The 15,270-nt window shown below is 39.2% G+C and overlaps 1 protein-coding gene across 4 annotated transcripts in view; it reads right to left on the bottom strand.

Annotated features, from left to right (window-relative positions):
• Nucleotides 1-15,270, bottom strand: part of TRPM3 (transient receptor potential cation channel subfamily M member 3) — a 284,603-nt gene that overhangs the window by 67,789 nt on the left and 201,544 nt on the right. For all 4 annotated transcript variants that reach the window (XM_075526387.1, XM_075526389.1, XM_075526386.1 and 1 more), the window contains exon 9: nucleotides 2,653-2,725. In XM_075526387.1, the coding sequence (XP_075382502.1) occupies nucleotides 2,653-2,725 (73 nt within the window). The remainder of the gene's footprint in view (nucleotides 1-2,652; nucleotides 2,726-15,270) is intronic.

Here is a 15,270-nt window from a genome sequence, read left to right as displayed (position 1 = left end):
AAGTGTTTCAGCACTGCTACCTTAGATTTCTTGATCTGATGAAAAATCCAACTATCCATCAGCCTGATGGGGTATATTTACAGAAAGGCAGTATTTCTTTCAGGGTGGGCCAGAACCTTTGTACAAAGACATGATATGAATAAGGACAACTGACTTGCCTGGGACAAGAGATCTCGTCTTTCCACACATTGTTTAAATATTATAGGGACTTTCATTCCCTGTGATCAGAAAGCTCAGATTAACAAGAAGCATCTGATAAATCTAATCGTCATTGAGTACCTTCATAATCAGAAAGTGCTGAGGAGCAGGGAAGATAAGGTGTAAGTTTTAGTTCCTCTGGCTCTTGAGAAAGACACAAGTGCTGCTGCCATCAGCAGATTACCAAATCAGGATTGCCAGGCAAGCATGAAAGGAGATGTCAAAATTACTTACACAGATCCAGGCACCTTCTGAGCTAACAGAAGTTCACTATGATGTCTTGCACTACTATTATGAAGAGGGAAGGTAATTTCATTTTACTAAGGAGACAACATGACCAATTAGGCACTTGCAAAATGGGTATTCCAGATCAGAGAGGACTACTCATATACCCAGACTGCAACCATAGGACAGTTGCTCATGCGAACACTGCAAAAGAACTTTTCAAACAGAAAACAATCCCTCCCAGGTCTATGATTTATTTTCTTCAGCTTCCAAGAGGAAGCTTTCATGGTGGTAAAAGACTCCAGGGATCTATGTTGGGATTCAGACCTTGAAAATATACCTAGAAAAAGTGGAATCACAACTTTAAGACAATCTGTATCTTACTAATAGAAATCAAGAGGAGTAGTTTCAGCAATTGTCTTAAGAACAAATGTGAAGAGAATACACTTTACACTGAGAATAATGAAGGATCCAGTGATATTTAAGATAAAAATGAAATCTGCAATTAAAATATTTCCTAAGGATAGAAAAGAGGAATTTGGTGATGGATGCAATTCTTGTTCCTTGCTTTGAATTAATTTCTTTTTCCTTTCTTCACCTTGATTTGTATTGTTTCTGTGTGAAGAGGTCTAAAATGCCTTGAGATTTAATTATGCAGATGGCTAAAACTTGTTACCTCAGGGTAGCAGCAAACTAGTCATGTCACCTGCAGGACAAACAACTGGTATCTTGATTGAAATGAGCAAAAGAAGTGGAGAAAGCAATACTACAGAAGCCTAAAGAAACAAAAGCTACTGGAGCAAAATAATTCCAGCACATTTCCTTGTCTGGTAGCTATCAGCTTGCAATCATACTTTTGAAATGGGCAGTGCTTGCTTACTCCTCCTGTTCAGACTTCTGTTTTAAATGTTTGAAGTAACATGGTTGAAATGGGATTAATAACTGTGTAAAAGGTAAAATACCATTTTGCTTGGTTAGGTGAAAGTTACTCAGGCCTTCTCCCTTTTCTCTTCATACACCTTTTGTGAGCCTGCACAGGAAGAAACTGAGAAGAAAATTGAGGCCTGGAACAAGCAAGAATAATTCCCACTACTTTTTCAATACCCAGTAAATCTATTAAATTTTTTGTTATCACTCAAATTCAGGTCTGCCACATGGCATTGTGTGCCCTCTTATTCAGGTGTGGGGGTGGCAACAGCATGATGACAACTGCTGAGGAGCCTCATGAAGTGTAATTTTCCCCGGTCACCTTTGGAAGCCCATTCCCTAATGTTCCTCAGATTGCTCTTTAAAATTGTTTGGTATTCTTATTCTCTGTTTTTAAAATCAGTATGACCTGTACTACATAGCATAAAACAGTCCAGACAGCAACAAGATGACCATGGTGATTGATGCATGCAATTTGTGAAAATCCCATTTGGGAAAATACCATATGAGGGCTAGAACCTCCCAGCCCTTGCTTAGGTGAGTAATCCTTCATTGGGTAAGTACATGTGCTTCAGAGCCTTTAAAATCTCACCTGTTTCTGTGTTTGCAAGCAGATATTAAATTACCTGATAATATCATTTTGAAGGGAGCCAAGCTAAATGGTGTGTCTGCAAGACCAGGGTTTATAATGAACTGTAGCAACAGCAGATTTATTGTGAGACAATCTTTTAAGAGCATAAGTGTAACATGTAATGGCTTGGAAACATTCAGCGACCTGCAAAGTTTAAGATTAAAACCCCTACGACCCCAATAGCTGAGTTCTTAGCTCTACCAGCGGAAGCTGGAAGGAATCCCACACAGTTCCCAGACTTTCCTAGGATGACTATAGATAACATTTTACTTTGACAACAGTGCCGGTTTTATCTAAAGGGAGATAACCTCCTTCTGGATATTCTACTAGCCACCAAGGCAATCTAAGTCCCGAGAAGTTCCTTGGCCGTCTTCTTGTGAGTACTAGTCTTCTCAGTAACCGGTGGGGCGTCACCACTGATGTTTCTCGTGACGCGTTGGCAATTGTGGTGGAGAATAAAAATTCAGAAAGGAAAAACAGTAGCTACATTAAAGAAAGAGCTGGATTTGTATAAAGCAGTTAGAGCAAAAAGTATACTTCAATTTCACAGTATAAATTTACCATCTCGATACGGCAGATACTGCCAATAAATGCAGGCTTCAGCACAGCGGAGACACAGAGTTAATCCATTTGGATTGATACAGACTCACTGTGGAGTGAAACTCCATTACCTTTTAGTAATGCTGTCAGGATAGCTAAATCAATATCCTGGTGTCCTTCTGATCCCATGCGAAATACTGTGATCTGAAATGTTAAAAGACAATACCATTACTGAAACCAGGGTAATTAAAAAAAAAAAAATTAAATCAGGGCAGCATCATTTGGACCTCAAAATGTCCTGATGGCTACAAGATGATCTTACTTTATACATTTTATGAGAAGCTTATTAGATAGGATTAACACACAGTGTTTTTAGCAAGATAAAATTTGCTAAAGATAGAAATTGTATTAATGAGCATAGGAAGAAAATTCTTCAGTGATACTTACCGGGTGAAATTAGAGATGAAGGAGTGTTCTTTCATTAGAGTAACATTAGATTTAGTGTTCCCAATACATTACTAGGAGGAATTAGGTGTATTATAGTGGACCTAGTTTATGGCATACGGCATTGAATACATATTTTTGACTGAAATTAGCAACCTATTCAACCTCATGATATTATATAGCAGGTAAATAATCTAAGAATGATGCTTCTAACAGGTCCAGAAACATCTTTAGCCATGTGTGGTCAGTGACTATAAGATATAAGCTTTGAGGCAGTGAGGTGAGACATATAATTCATAAAGAATAAGAATGAATACAGTGAGGCTGTTCTTTCAGGCCAGTTTCACTCTTGGTTAAGACTGCACTGAAACATATAGAAGTGTAAATCCCCTCACTCCTCTTGTTGCCATGGCAATAGCTGCTCTTGGGCCTCTGCTTCTTGTGAAGCAACTGAGATTGCAGCTTTTTATTAGTGCCTTTCCTTTACTAAAGAAACCTATGGCATTATTTTGATCTGAATACCTGTTATCTGTTTTTCTTTTTTCTTTTGCCAGTGCAGACTGCCTCAATTTTTTTTTTAATTAAGTGATACCTTTCATTAGGAATTCTGTAAACATATTTTACACTCATATTCAGCAGCATATGTTGTTCCCACATTCCTAGATTCCTACTCATACAGCACCACTGAACTGCCGCAGCATCTGGAATAGAGGTCAGCAAACATCAGGGCACAAAGAACAGTGTACTGTGATGGGGAAAGGAGATATATAAGGTGGTCAAGGCTAAGTCAACACTTTGGTGACAAGCTTTGGTGACAAGCTTCAGCTTGCCAGCTGAAATAGCCCTGCAGAGTGTACCCCAAGAAATCCAGTGTAGCCCTCCTGTAGCACCTGTTCTACCCTCACTTGACCCTAGAGCTCTAGGGGTTTCAAAGGGAGGTAAGAGACTTTGGCATCAGTGACAGTAGTACAGCACGTTAGAGACTGAAAAGGAAAAATGGATGAAGTAATAGGAAACTGGCTTAGCTCAATTAGACAATTGACTTAGATGACGCCTAAAAGAATTAACGTGAGAAAGCATTTATGGTAAGTGTCCCCCCCAGTTAAAGTAGACTGTGTTCAAATTAGACTTAGTTTGAGCCTTCAAAGTGTACCTGAGACAAAGCATAGATACTGCAAATGATACTTTAACAATCTATTTTCTCTGTCCCCCTGGAATCTACAGATGGCAAACCACTTGATGTCTATCCCCATACTGCAACTTTTAGAACAGAATAGAATAGAATAGAATAGAATAGTTCCAGTTGGAAGGGACCTACAATGATCATCTAGTCCAACTGCCTGACTGCTTCAGGGCTGACCAAATGTTAAAGCATCACTGACAAGCATGGGGCATCAACCACCTCTCTAGGAAGCCTGTTCCAGTGTCTGACCACCCTCTCGGTAAATAAATGTTTCCTGATGCTTTTCCTAATGTTTTTCTAATCTCCTCAATGACTGGCAAGGAAGCTTTCCCTGCAGTGCAGGCAGTCTGCTGCTCTGACCTGTAGAGCACAGGTAATGTGGGTAGAAACACACATTTCTATGTATGTCTCATCTCAAAACACAATAAAAATATGAGCTGATGAGATCAGTCCCTCTACTGTACATGCTCATGATGCACTTCCCATGCCACAGATGACAAAGTGTGCCACAGAGGTTAGCAGCCGGGCAGGCGATCAGAAGGCAGAAGGAAGAGGAAGCCTTCTTCCCTTACCCAGTGGGAAAGAGGAACGTCTCCCTTCTCATGGGCAGCTCCGGCAGGTGCTGACAATAAGTGGGTGAATACAGTGTCTGATCATAACATCCTCACAACGCTTTGCCATTTCCTACACAATTTTTGCCGCAGCAGGCATCTCCGTAGCACGGAAGGGAAGTACGACAGCCTAGCAAGCAGATCAGCTAATGCTGGGAATGTCTCGTTTGCGTCCCTGTGCTTGGTGGGACCACCACATGGCAAAATGTCCTTCTCCTTCTTTAAGGCCAAAGGTGAAGCAGTCTGCACATCGGGGACCGAAAATAGCGAACAACAGGAGTTCAGCGGAAGAACAAAGTACATCTCAAACTAAACACGTGCTCAGTGAACTCCCAGCTTAATTAAAAGGCATCATATAAATTGCAAGCACTGAACAGCTTATCACCACAGGAGAACTAAGGGAAGCACTTTGCATGTATTGGACCACATGTAACCCTAAATTTCCAACTTCTCGTTCATCCCTCTTCCCTGCATGCCTCAGAAAAATAAACCCACTTCAGCAGAACAAATTACTGCTGTATTAAAAATAAAATAGAACTATGTAATTTAGAATATAAAGGTTGTCTTTCCACAGTAACTGTTACTTTATTATTATTTTTAAGAGGTTTAGCATAATTCAAGTAGTAAGATAAAGAAAAAGAATATAAATAATTGGGAAAAAAGATGGAAATGGAAAGAGTGCACAGACTCATACGAGAATTATTATCATTTTGGGGGTCATGCCCAAGACTGAACTAGAATTTTAGACAGAACCAAGGCAAAATATCATGATACTTAATTTCAAAATGCTGTGAGTTTAGTAGCTCAAAGACTCAGCTGATACTATGGACTTCTGCCTGTTCTGAATGCACAAAATCTTTTAGGATGGTAAACAGGTATGTTCAGCCTCTCCTTATGGTTTAGGTTAACTGTAACTATCCACAGATGCTTTCCCTCTGCGACGGATGCACTCCTCCTGTTTGAACTAACTGAACTTTGGTCCAGGCAGATGCTCAGCAAATAGGCCTAATCACAGTTAATCCTGTTGTGTGAGGCTATCAGTGAGAACTCAGCACCAACCCCCCCCAAAATGGTTTAGCTGGAGACTGGGCTGGTAAGCGGCTGAAACTGCATTAACACAGCAGAAAATCTGACTACAAATCAACCACTTCACACTATAAATATCTGCAGCCATCAGGGTCTGTTGAGCTCTCCCTCCATAGCAGCTGGCTGCATGGTGGTGACTTCCCCTTGAGCAGAGACACCTCTCAGGGTTACCCCTTGAGGCTGAGAGATCCCTTACCTGACACCAGACATCGATGGGTTGGGAAGTGACATTTTTTGCATGCATGTAACATTTAGGATACGTATAGTAAGCTTATGCAATAATCTTTGTATCCCATACTAACTTTAAGTGTAGTAAATAGTAGAGTATTGACTGCCAATCCACCTGTACTTATTAAATATGTTACATGCCTAAATTTACTGATTAGAACGCAATAAACTAACTACTAGATCAGATCTGTCTGAGTGATCTCTGACTCTTCTCCTGCGACACTCTCCTGTCACAGGTCCTGAAGATGATTTTGGACAACCTGCAGCACCTTATTACTCTTATGCATGCAGGGTTTTTTGAGAAACTTTTCACAGCTAGTCATCCTTTGACCGGTTGCCTCCCAACCTGGTGAAACAGATTTTTATCAATCTGGACCTCATAGGCAGGTCTTTGCCCCATCATGGTTTCCCATGCTTTTGGGAAAATCACTGGTTTCTTCTTTCCGCTAACGCCCTAAAGCTTGACCAATGTTTTTGTTTATTCACAAAGTGGAGGATTTAAAATAGGATTGCACTGTAATTATGCAAGGAGCCAACTTTGTCACACTATTGATAAAGTCTTTATCTCTGTTGATAAAATCTTAGACCTGATCTGCATCATTCTTCAGGTATAACTTGTGCGCCTTGTGTCTTTGCCAGATGTGTTGGTTGCTTTCACTATTGGATGTCAGAGGTATTTAAATATAGTAACAGTTGCTTTTAAATGGCTAAAGAAAAATATTTCAGCACTCATGGTTCTGCAGAATGAATTTTGGAAGATGAGGCTTAAAGCTGCAGCATGCTGGCTGCTGAACCGTTTGTACCATCATCACTTCTACTTTACCTGGCAAAGCCAGATGATTATCAAACCATGTAGCTGCAGCTTTTATTCTCCTTCAGTAACTATTTATAATCCAGGGACAAGGCAGCGGGACTGGAGGAATATCGCTGCTAAGTTTTGAGTCCCAGACTAGCAGCCTGTGAGGAACCCTGAGCATCTCGAGCTTATCCAATTGCTTGGATTGCTTATCCAATACAGCTTTATCTTAGGCTCTCACAACTTCTATTGGAAATGCATCCCCAAATGCTGGCTCCCCTTTTTATTTTCCTGTCACATTTAAATGTGGATAAAAAGAGAAAATAAACAAGCTTTATAAAACACTGAGAAGCAGAAAAACATCAGCTTGTTGTTGGATGAGATCCTAGTGCCTTGTGCTAAAGACTCTCTTGACCTTTCCAGAAAGAAAACATGAATTTTGTTTCTGCATTTTATGAGTACAGTTATGGGGAGACAGCAATTTTTCCTAAAACGTGGACTCACTTCTTTACTTACACGGTCTTTGTAGTTTTTCCAGCATTCTTTAATTTTTTTAGTCAGAGGCATGAGGAAATAGGGACACATCCTAAAGTATTTATGCAGACTTTACACTTAGAATTGTTCAACATCTCTAGGTCTCAAAAAACCTATCTGTCTGTCTTGCTGAAGACTTGTTCTTCTGGTGATTTCTTTTCCCCCATTTAACAGGCAAGAATTTTATGTTTGCAATATACTAATCTGGTTTCAAGAGTCATTAATGTATCTGACATCTTGCTAGTTGCCATTTACAGGTACTCTGGTGGGTAAATCACTGCAGAGAACTGAGAAACAACACATCCATGCTGTTAGAAGAGGACCTTGACTAGAGCCCTGTTAGAATGGGCTATAGATGCTACTGCACTAATGTATATAAAACTGCTGTGCTAAAGGAAAATATCTGGGTCAGTAAACTCTATTCCCAGCTACCTCTTGCTGGATGAAGGTCTGCCACTGAGATGCAAACATAACAGTAAATTAAAGACTTAATTTAAGTAAAGTAAAGTAAAAACCCCACTTAATAACTCATTACTAAGAAAAAAAGAAGAATTCCTTCTTTAAATGAAAAGAAGATACAGTGCCTAAGAGCCATTCACCTTTAAAAAGACCTACTGTAGTCCTGTTTAAGCCTGTTGTTGAGTCCTAGCCTCTGTACAACTTCAGTGGAAAACATAAAAGGAAAAACAACTTAGTAAGGTGTGTATATGAAATCCAGGAAATTTAGTTATAAAAAAAAATAAACCCCAAGAAGTTTGGATTAAAAAGTAATACATGCTTAAGACTTGCTTACCTGCCAAAAGAAAACAAGGGGTAAGAGTTGCAATATTAGTCAGACTACCACTAGCCATTCTTTTGCATTGCTATGCAAAAGGAAAGATTAGTTTAAACTGGGAAATTTTCTTTATGCTTATCTGATTCAATCTGTATCTATAAAATGGTTTTCTATTTTTCTGAGCATAGTGAAATTGTATTAAAGAGAAAAACTACCATTTACCCTACTCAGCTATTTCTTTTGAGCCAAAAAACAATTTATGTTCAAAGGAGAAAAAAATCTAAAAATCAAGTACTCTTTTTTCTCCCAGGGATTTGGGCCACATTATTACCTTCATGTAGCTGGTAGTTTCAATTGTTGATATTAAACTCAATTATTTTAAAAGAACAGCTTTTTCTGTTCCTCTGCCACCACCTTGGGTATTTTGGGGTTGGTCTTTTTTAGATTTCCTCCTTTCTTTCCTCAGTGTTCATACTATTTTTTGGCTTGAAATGACTTTTTCAGGTAATTGCCTGAGGCATCTTAGCGAACAACTGTGACTCCGAAAAGCAAGCTTTTATTTTAATATATTTTTCTTCTCTTCTTTACAAATATAATAGAAGCTGATGTTAACATCCCTTACAAATACAAAACCATATTGTACCACACTGCAAAAGAGTTAAATCTTCAGATGAAAACACACCTGAAACAGACAAGCAAAAATGCCTCTAAGTCACCAATAAAGGTTGCACCAACAAGCTGCAAAAACAGTGTTAATAGGCAGATTCTTGCTAAATGTAACTCTAATGTCTGGATTTCTTTTGATATGCCCATAGTGATCTACTTGCAAAGTACAGTAGATAGCTGCTACTTCCAATTCTGGGAGTAGCTGGGCAAGGACCACCAGCTCTGCTGGGCTCCTCTCAGGAGGAGGTGGTTGGGATCCACCAGTCAAAAAGATTGCCTCTCATTTGCCTCCACAAAACCTGCCTGAGTGAAATGCCTGAGGTTTGGCCTTAAAAGCAGGAAAAGACAAAACCATCCCCCAAAACTGGAAAGGTCTTCCCTCTACCTCATTGCAGATTTTACTGAAGTATTTCAATGTGAACAGGATTAACTTCCAGGAAAAAAAACCTAGCTGTGTCCTAATTCTTCCTAGGAAAACGTGCTAGGAAATCACTGAGCCAAAACAGACTTTCTCTGCAAGCACAATGATTGCAGCACAATGTGATACTTGCCAGCAATAATTACAGTCCAGCAGGGTAGAAACCTAATTTTCAGGCAGGACAGGTAGAAAGCAAGTAAAAAACCGAAGAGATGGAGAAAAAAAAAAGCAGCAGGATAGAAAGCAAGGCGGGGGCAGGGAGGAGCAGGGGGAAAAGATTATCTGACCTTAGACTTTAGCAAAAGAACTCATTTTAAAACAGCTTTGCTTTCTGTTTAGCACCAGATCCATTCTTCTTTGACAGATTACTTTTTCTTTCCCTTTACCTTCCATAGTTTACTTGCTCAGTTTCTGGCTTTACATAGTTTCTGGCTCAGCAGCGTCAGTTTAACCTAATATGATGTGTTCTGTTGTTCTCCTGCCTTCCCACTGATACTGCATTGCACTTCTATAGGCAAAGTCAGGTAATACTGTTTTACCTGAGAGCAGTGAATACCAAACAGACTTTCAGAAAGTATTCACACACTGAGAGACACAGATATTATACCGACACTTAGGATTTCCCACGTTCTGTATGCATGTGAATGCAGGGCTACATTAGAAATACTAATCACTGCTGTCCATATGCAGATGTGTACATGTGGTCTTCTTAATGGCAGCTGTCAAATCAAAGGACCAGCTAAGAAGAGGATACATCAAATAGATGCTGAGGAGGAAAGATGTGGTCAAACAGAAAGCAAATGAAGTCATAGGTGAGACAACCCCTGAAGCGGCACTGAGATACTTAGGAGGACAAGGAGAACGTTGTAATAGGTTGTAATAGGATCTAATTGTAAAATTTCTGAATTCTTACAACTTGTTCCCCTGCCCCTTCCTCAATAACTGTTCAGATTTCTGTCCCTTACTAATCTGGGCGAAGCAGACCTGTCGTGTGTGGAGAGGGCAGGACTTGTGCAGAAGACAGGCAGAAGCAGTTCTTAGTGCCCTGATGAGCAAGTCATATAGATCTACAGGAAACTCCTTGACATAAAACTCTTTTTGTTTTGCTTTATAGAGTCCTCTCTAAGCCAGCATACCTGTGTCACAGTTTGCTATATTCAGGCCTAGGTGGATATATCAATGATAAACCTTCATCAGTATGAGCTGCTACACTGCAAACAGGTTTGTACTCTACATGGATGAAGTTGATTTTACCCCTAGAATGAGAAGCAAGAGCAATAGGTAGGGTCAGCAGCCACAGTCGTCATTAACTGCAAATTTGCCAGGTCATAGGATGGGAATTAATGTAAAAAACTGTTTTGAAATAGTTTAAAAGAGTGTTTGGTGAAATTAATCACAGGACATAAAAATTATTCCCAACTACCAGCATATTCAGTTCCTCTTTTAATGCTTTTCCTAATGAAAAGGTGAGTCCTTCCCTCCCACCACACCACTTTTTTCTAGGACTTATTCTGAAAACTCCACATAGTTGGAAGACTTTCTTCTGTTCAAGGCCACTATAAGGGCCCAGGATTGAATTTGAATAGCTATGCAGCACCAGGCAGTATTAGTATACTATGTTAGTATAGAAATACTTAGAATTTCTAAAATATTCTATTGCATGTGAACATTTCTTTTTTTTACAGTAGGGTTAACCTCAACCACTTCAGAGTATGAAAAGTGAGCTGAAATATATTCAGATTTTTAGCTTGTATTTGGAGAGAGAGGAAACACCACCAAATCAGCAGAGAGAATGCAGTGCACACCTGCGTTTTACCCTCTGTCATGAAGGAGATGAAAGATGAAGAAGAAAAATCATTCTCTCCACCTCAGATTGACAGTGCCCGGTGACTAGACAATGGATAGCTGAAGACAGAGGAAAAAAAACCAGGGTAGCAGTAATGAGAGTGGAGAAAGCAGCCAAGAGTGCTCTCTTTACATACTGTATTCATAGCATCTTAAGAATGCTGCAAATTATTCATGCTTTTAGAGATGGAGTTGTTTCTCACCATCATTTCACTATGACATCAGGAGAAAATATATGGTGATTTAAAATTCATTCAAAGTGATTTTTTTTTCTGCTCTCTCCAGAAAATTTTTGAATGTCTTTAAATCTTACCTCTGACAAACACACAAATTGTTTCTATGCATCTCGGTTACATAAGTCAGAAAAAAAAAAATCTCCCTTTTCTACAAAAAAGCAGATGCAATAGCGAATACAAGCTGAAACCGTTCTGTTTGAAAGCACGGGTTGGTTCAGCAAAATAGGCAATTCCTTCCAGAGTACATGTTGACATTTATAATTTAGCTAAGCCTAACTGAATATTTCAGAGAAAATTACCCTGAAAAGAAAAATGAGAGTTTGATAAAACAAAATGTTAAAGGAGGTCAGTTATGCAAAACCTCAAAATGGTTCAGATAAGTGGGTAAAGCATTTCCTTTTTTCTTGCAATGAATAATCCTGTTTAACTCAGGGGAAAAGCTGCTTGATGTGGAGGCATAACAAAGATCAAAGTGAGCAGGTGAGTCAGTGGACAATACTGCAGAAGAAAGGGGATGACCAAATAAGAGGAAATTCAGGAATAGAAAGATTAGAGAGAATTATGTTTAGGGAAAACCTAAATTAAGTGGTCTGCTATTCTAAGGAGTAAGAAAGATAATTCCAAATGAGGAAATAAGAGGGAGCAGATATGAGGGCACAAGTTTGAATGCAGGTTGTAAAGTTTTTAAATTTTACATTTCCTTCTGTGTTGTGGCAGCACTGCAACACTTCACATTTTTCTTTGATCCAAATAATTTGCCATAGGCTCATTGTCTGGTAAGAAGCAGGGAACAAACAAAAAAATCAGTGCTTGTAAGAAAGGCAGCAATTCTGCAACTGAGGAGCCATCTAGGTGCACAGAAAATAATTTGACAGAAATTACTGTAAATATTTGGCTTCCCCCATAATTGGTGGCTTTTGTTCCAGACTGGACAGCTGTGTCAACCCCTTAATGACTGAAGAGAAAAGGCTATGGAAATCTCATAGCTCTGTCCCATGTAAAAAACTTTATATAATGTGAACATACTTTTTAAGCCTTACAGCACTGTCAACATTTTGGAATGGAATATGCATATTTTCCAGTGGAATAAATGACCAAAAATAAGTTTCAGCAGTAAAAACACTGAAAACAATCCTTTTTCCTTATACAACAGGTTTCATGCCGTTGTTACATTAGGCCATTTATGACTGACTCTATTCAGGCAGTGAAATACCAGTCCCTGATTTTAAAGTTGAAGAAACAAGAGTAAATATAAATTGTAAGTCACAAAGCATATAAGCAGGGGAACAGAATTTAGATGTTGTCCTTTACACCACTGGGCTGTGCACATCAACAGACTGTGATGGTAAACACAGATGGGTTTCCACATAGACTTGGCAGCATTGGAACTGGTTAAGAACAGCCACAAAGAGAGAAATGGGTTTGGGTGATGAGATAGGCACTTTCATTCTAACATTGGTGTAATCCAAGCTCTTCCATCACCCTGATTCAGGAAACAAATGTGAAGTAAATCTGATGTAGTTAACTTCCTCCATCTCTTCTACTGTAGCGAGGGTTCTTGGAGGTATTGACAAGACACTACCTTTATAGATTTTCTTCTGAAAACACGAAGTGACTTAAATAGGTAGAAAGGGACATGAGTAGAACAAGAGAATAAAATAATGAAGCTTTATCACCTGGAAGGCTCTGACATCTGAATCACAAGTAATAGGAATTAAGACCCATTGAAACCTAGTATACAGGAGTTTATTAACCCCACTGGTCCCAAAGCAGCTATTATCCACAAACATTGATCCACTGATGGTATAAAAATCATGCACGGGTTCCAGCACATACCAAGGAGAAGCCTGAATAAAATGCTTTTAAAGGAGATGTTAGCTGCCATGTAACCCCATCAAATGGCTATTTCTCCCAGAAAGCACTCTTCTTCTGACAGATGAGCAGGCACTCATGCCACGGACTGGAGGGGTTAGAGTCAACTTCTTTCTATGTGTGTGTCTGACCTGAGTAAGACCTGTGTGCATACCATTTGAGCTTTGTTTTATATTTAGAGTCTCAGTTATCTCTGGTCTTTATGTGGGTGGGTGTCCCCGCACAAGTCCTATTAGCTCATTCTGGGAAACTAAGAACTGGCAGCAAATCACAGTCTTATACAGTTTTACTCTGAATAAATAGGTTCCTTTTGGCACCTAACCTTGGGTCTGCAATGTCTCTGCTCTCCTGCTAAACTAATGGTCCTGGGTAGGACAATTTCTGTAAAACGAGCCAGGCAAGATGATGTCATTCTGGGCTTTTAGTGAGATTATTTAAGCTGTAACCCATCTCTTGCTCACAGATACTAAGCAATGTAAAACTGAATATTTTTCAAGGCAAAGTTTAATTAAAAAGCCATGAGTGCTGTAAAAAGCTCATCACTGAGATGGATAGACCTCATATTCTGTTATTTTAAGAGAACAAGAATTCAGTTTGGTCATTTCCAATGGACCATGTAAATCCATAAACAATGGACTTACATGCGCACATATGTCATCTAATCTGAACTGAAAATGATGACCTTAGAAGGAAGTACAGTGAGTGGTTGGGTGGCTATGGTATTGAAGTTGGTGACTCCTGCTCCATTTTAAACTTCAATTTCTAGTTTTGCTTTGCAACATATTTTCAAATAGTCTGACAGTACGTGGATGCCCAGGTTGCTTTGCTATACACGATGCAGGCGTATGCCTATTCTGTATTTAGGTTGACAGCAACGTCATGGTAACACACAGAAACCAAGCAGCAAAAATAGCCGCACCCATTAGTTTTCCAGCTGGTTTGCTGGTGAGACTAAGCAGGTAATACTTGGAAAAGGCAGCTCCCTCAGTGTAAGGTATTCCTATAGGGCAGTAAACTTGCAGTTACTGCTGTATCTACACAGAACCTGCATCTCATACAGAGAGGTATGACTAAGATATTATAGCAGTAATGAATGGGTCTCCATGCCCCATCTGAAGCCACAGAAAGAGTAATTATGTTTTCTAAGAAAGGCAAAAGAAATTACAACTCCTCAGACACAACAGAGCCAGGGAGTAAGAAAGATTTCTGAACAGTATTGTGGAGTTTATAAACTGCATTGAACCCTTAGAATTCCCTGACTGCAAAAATTCATCTATATTATCTAATGTGGAAGTTGCTGTGTCACACAGTACTGCTTTGCCTTCACTTTCATTACTGGGAAAATTGACAGAGCTGTATAATGATTCAGCGTGCATTTCCCAGAATTACTTGTTAATGGTGTAAATGTGGTAATGGATATTTTCACAAGCTTATATTTGTAGAGGGAAAAGAAACATTCTAATTCAATTTCTGTAGCTGCAATTTTAGTCACAGGATACGTAGGAAGAGAAGCAATTTGTAGTAAGTTGCATTAGTTTCTACTAGGTGACTCCATCTGTGATAATTGTGCAGGCAGTATGCACCAAATAAAACAGAAAATGCCTACTTACTGAATGTAAGCAACAAAAGCAATACTGGTCTTTGCAGACTTGTGCTGAAGGTGGCACAGCAGAGATTCCAGTTGGACCAAATAACTGCCTAAATTGCACACTTTTGCTTCAACGGTAGGGCTGACATTCTTGTGCTTTCTGTTAGCAGAAGCCCTACCTCATCTGACAGCAGTTGAAAAGAAGCTGGTAGGATCAAAACTTTTCAAGGCTTCAGTGTAATATAATAGCTGTCTTTGCCTTTTTTTTTTTTTTTTTTTAATGTATATAGCTGCTTTGCTTGTGGAACTTGTTCTCTGAATTACTGAAATAAAAACCCCAGTCCTAGGATTAGATTTCTTTCTCTGTGGAGCCAATGGTAAAGCCCAGCTAACTTCATCTGACTTCTTGGCAGCTGAAAAAACAAAATATGGTTTTATCTCTTTAGCAAAAAAGAAATCAAATGAGG

This window comes from Mycteria americana, chromosome Z, assembly GCF_035582795.1.
Source record: "Mycteria americana isolate JAX WOST 10 ecotype Jacksonville Zoo and Gardens chromosome Z, USCA_MyAme_1.0, whole genome shotgun sequence".
In the NCBI taxonomy this organism is placed as follows: domain Eukaryota; kingdom Metazoa; phylum Chordata; class Aves; order Ciconiiformes; family Ciconiidae; genus Mycteria; species Mycteria americana.
Note: the sequence above shows the minus strand (reverse complement) of the source record. Positions and strands in the feature narration are given on the sequence as shown.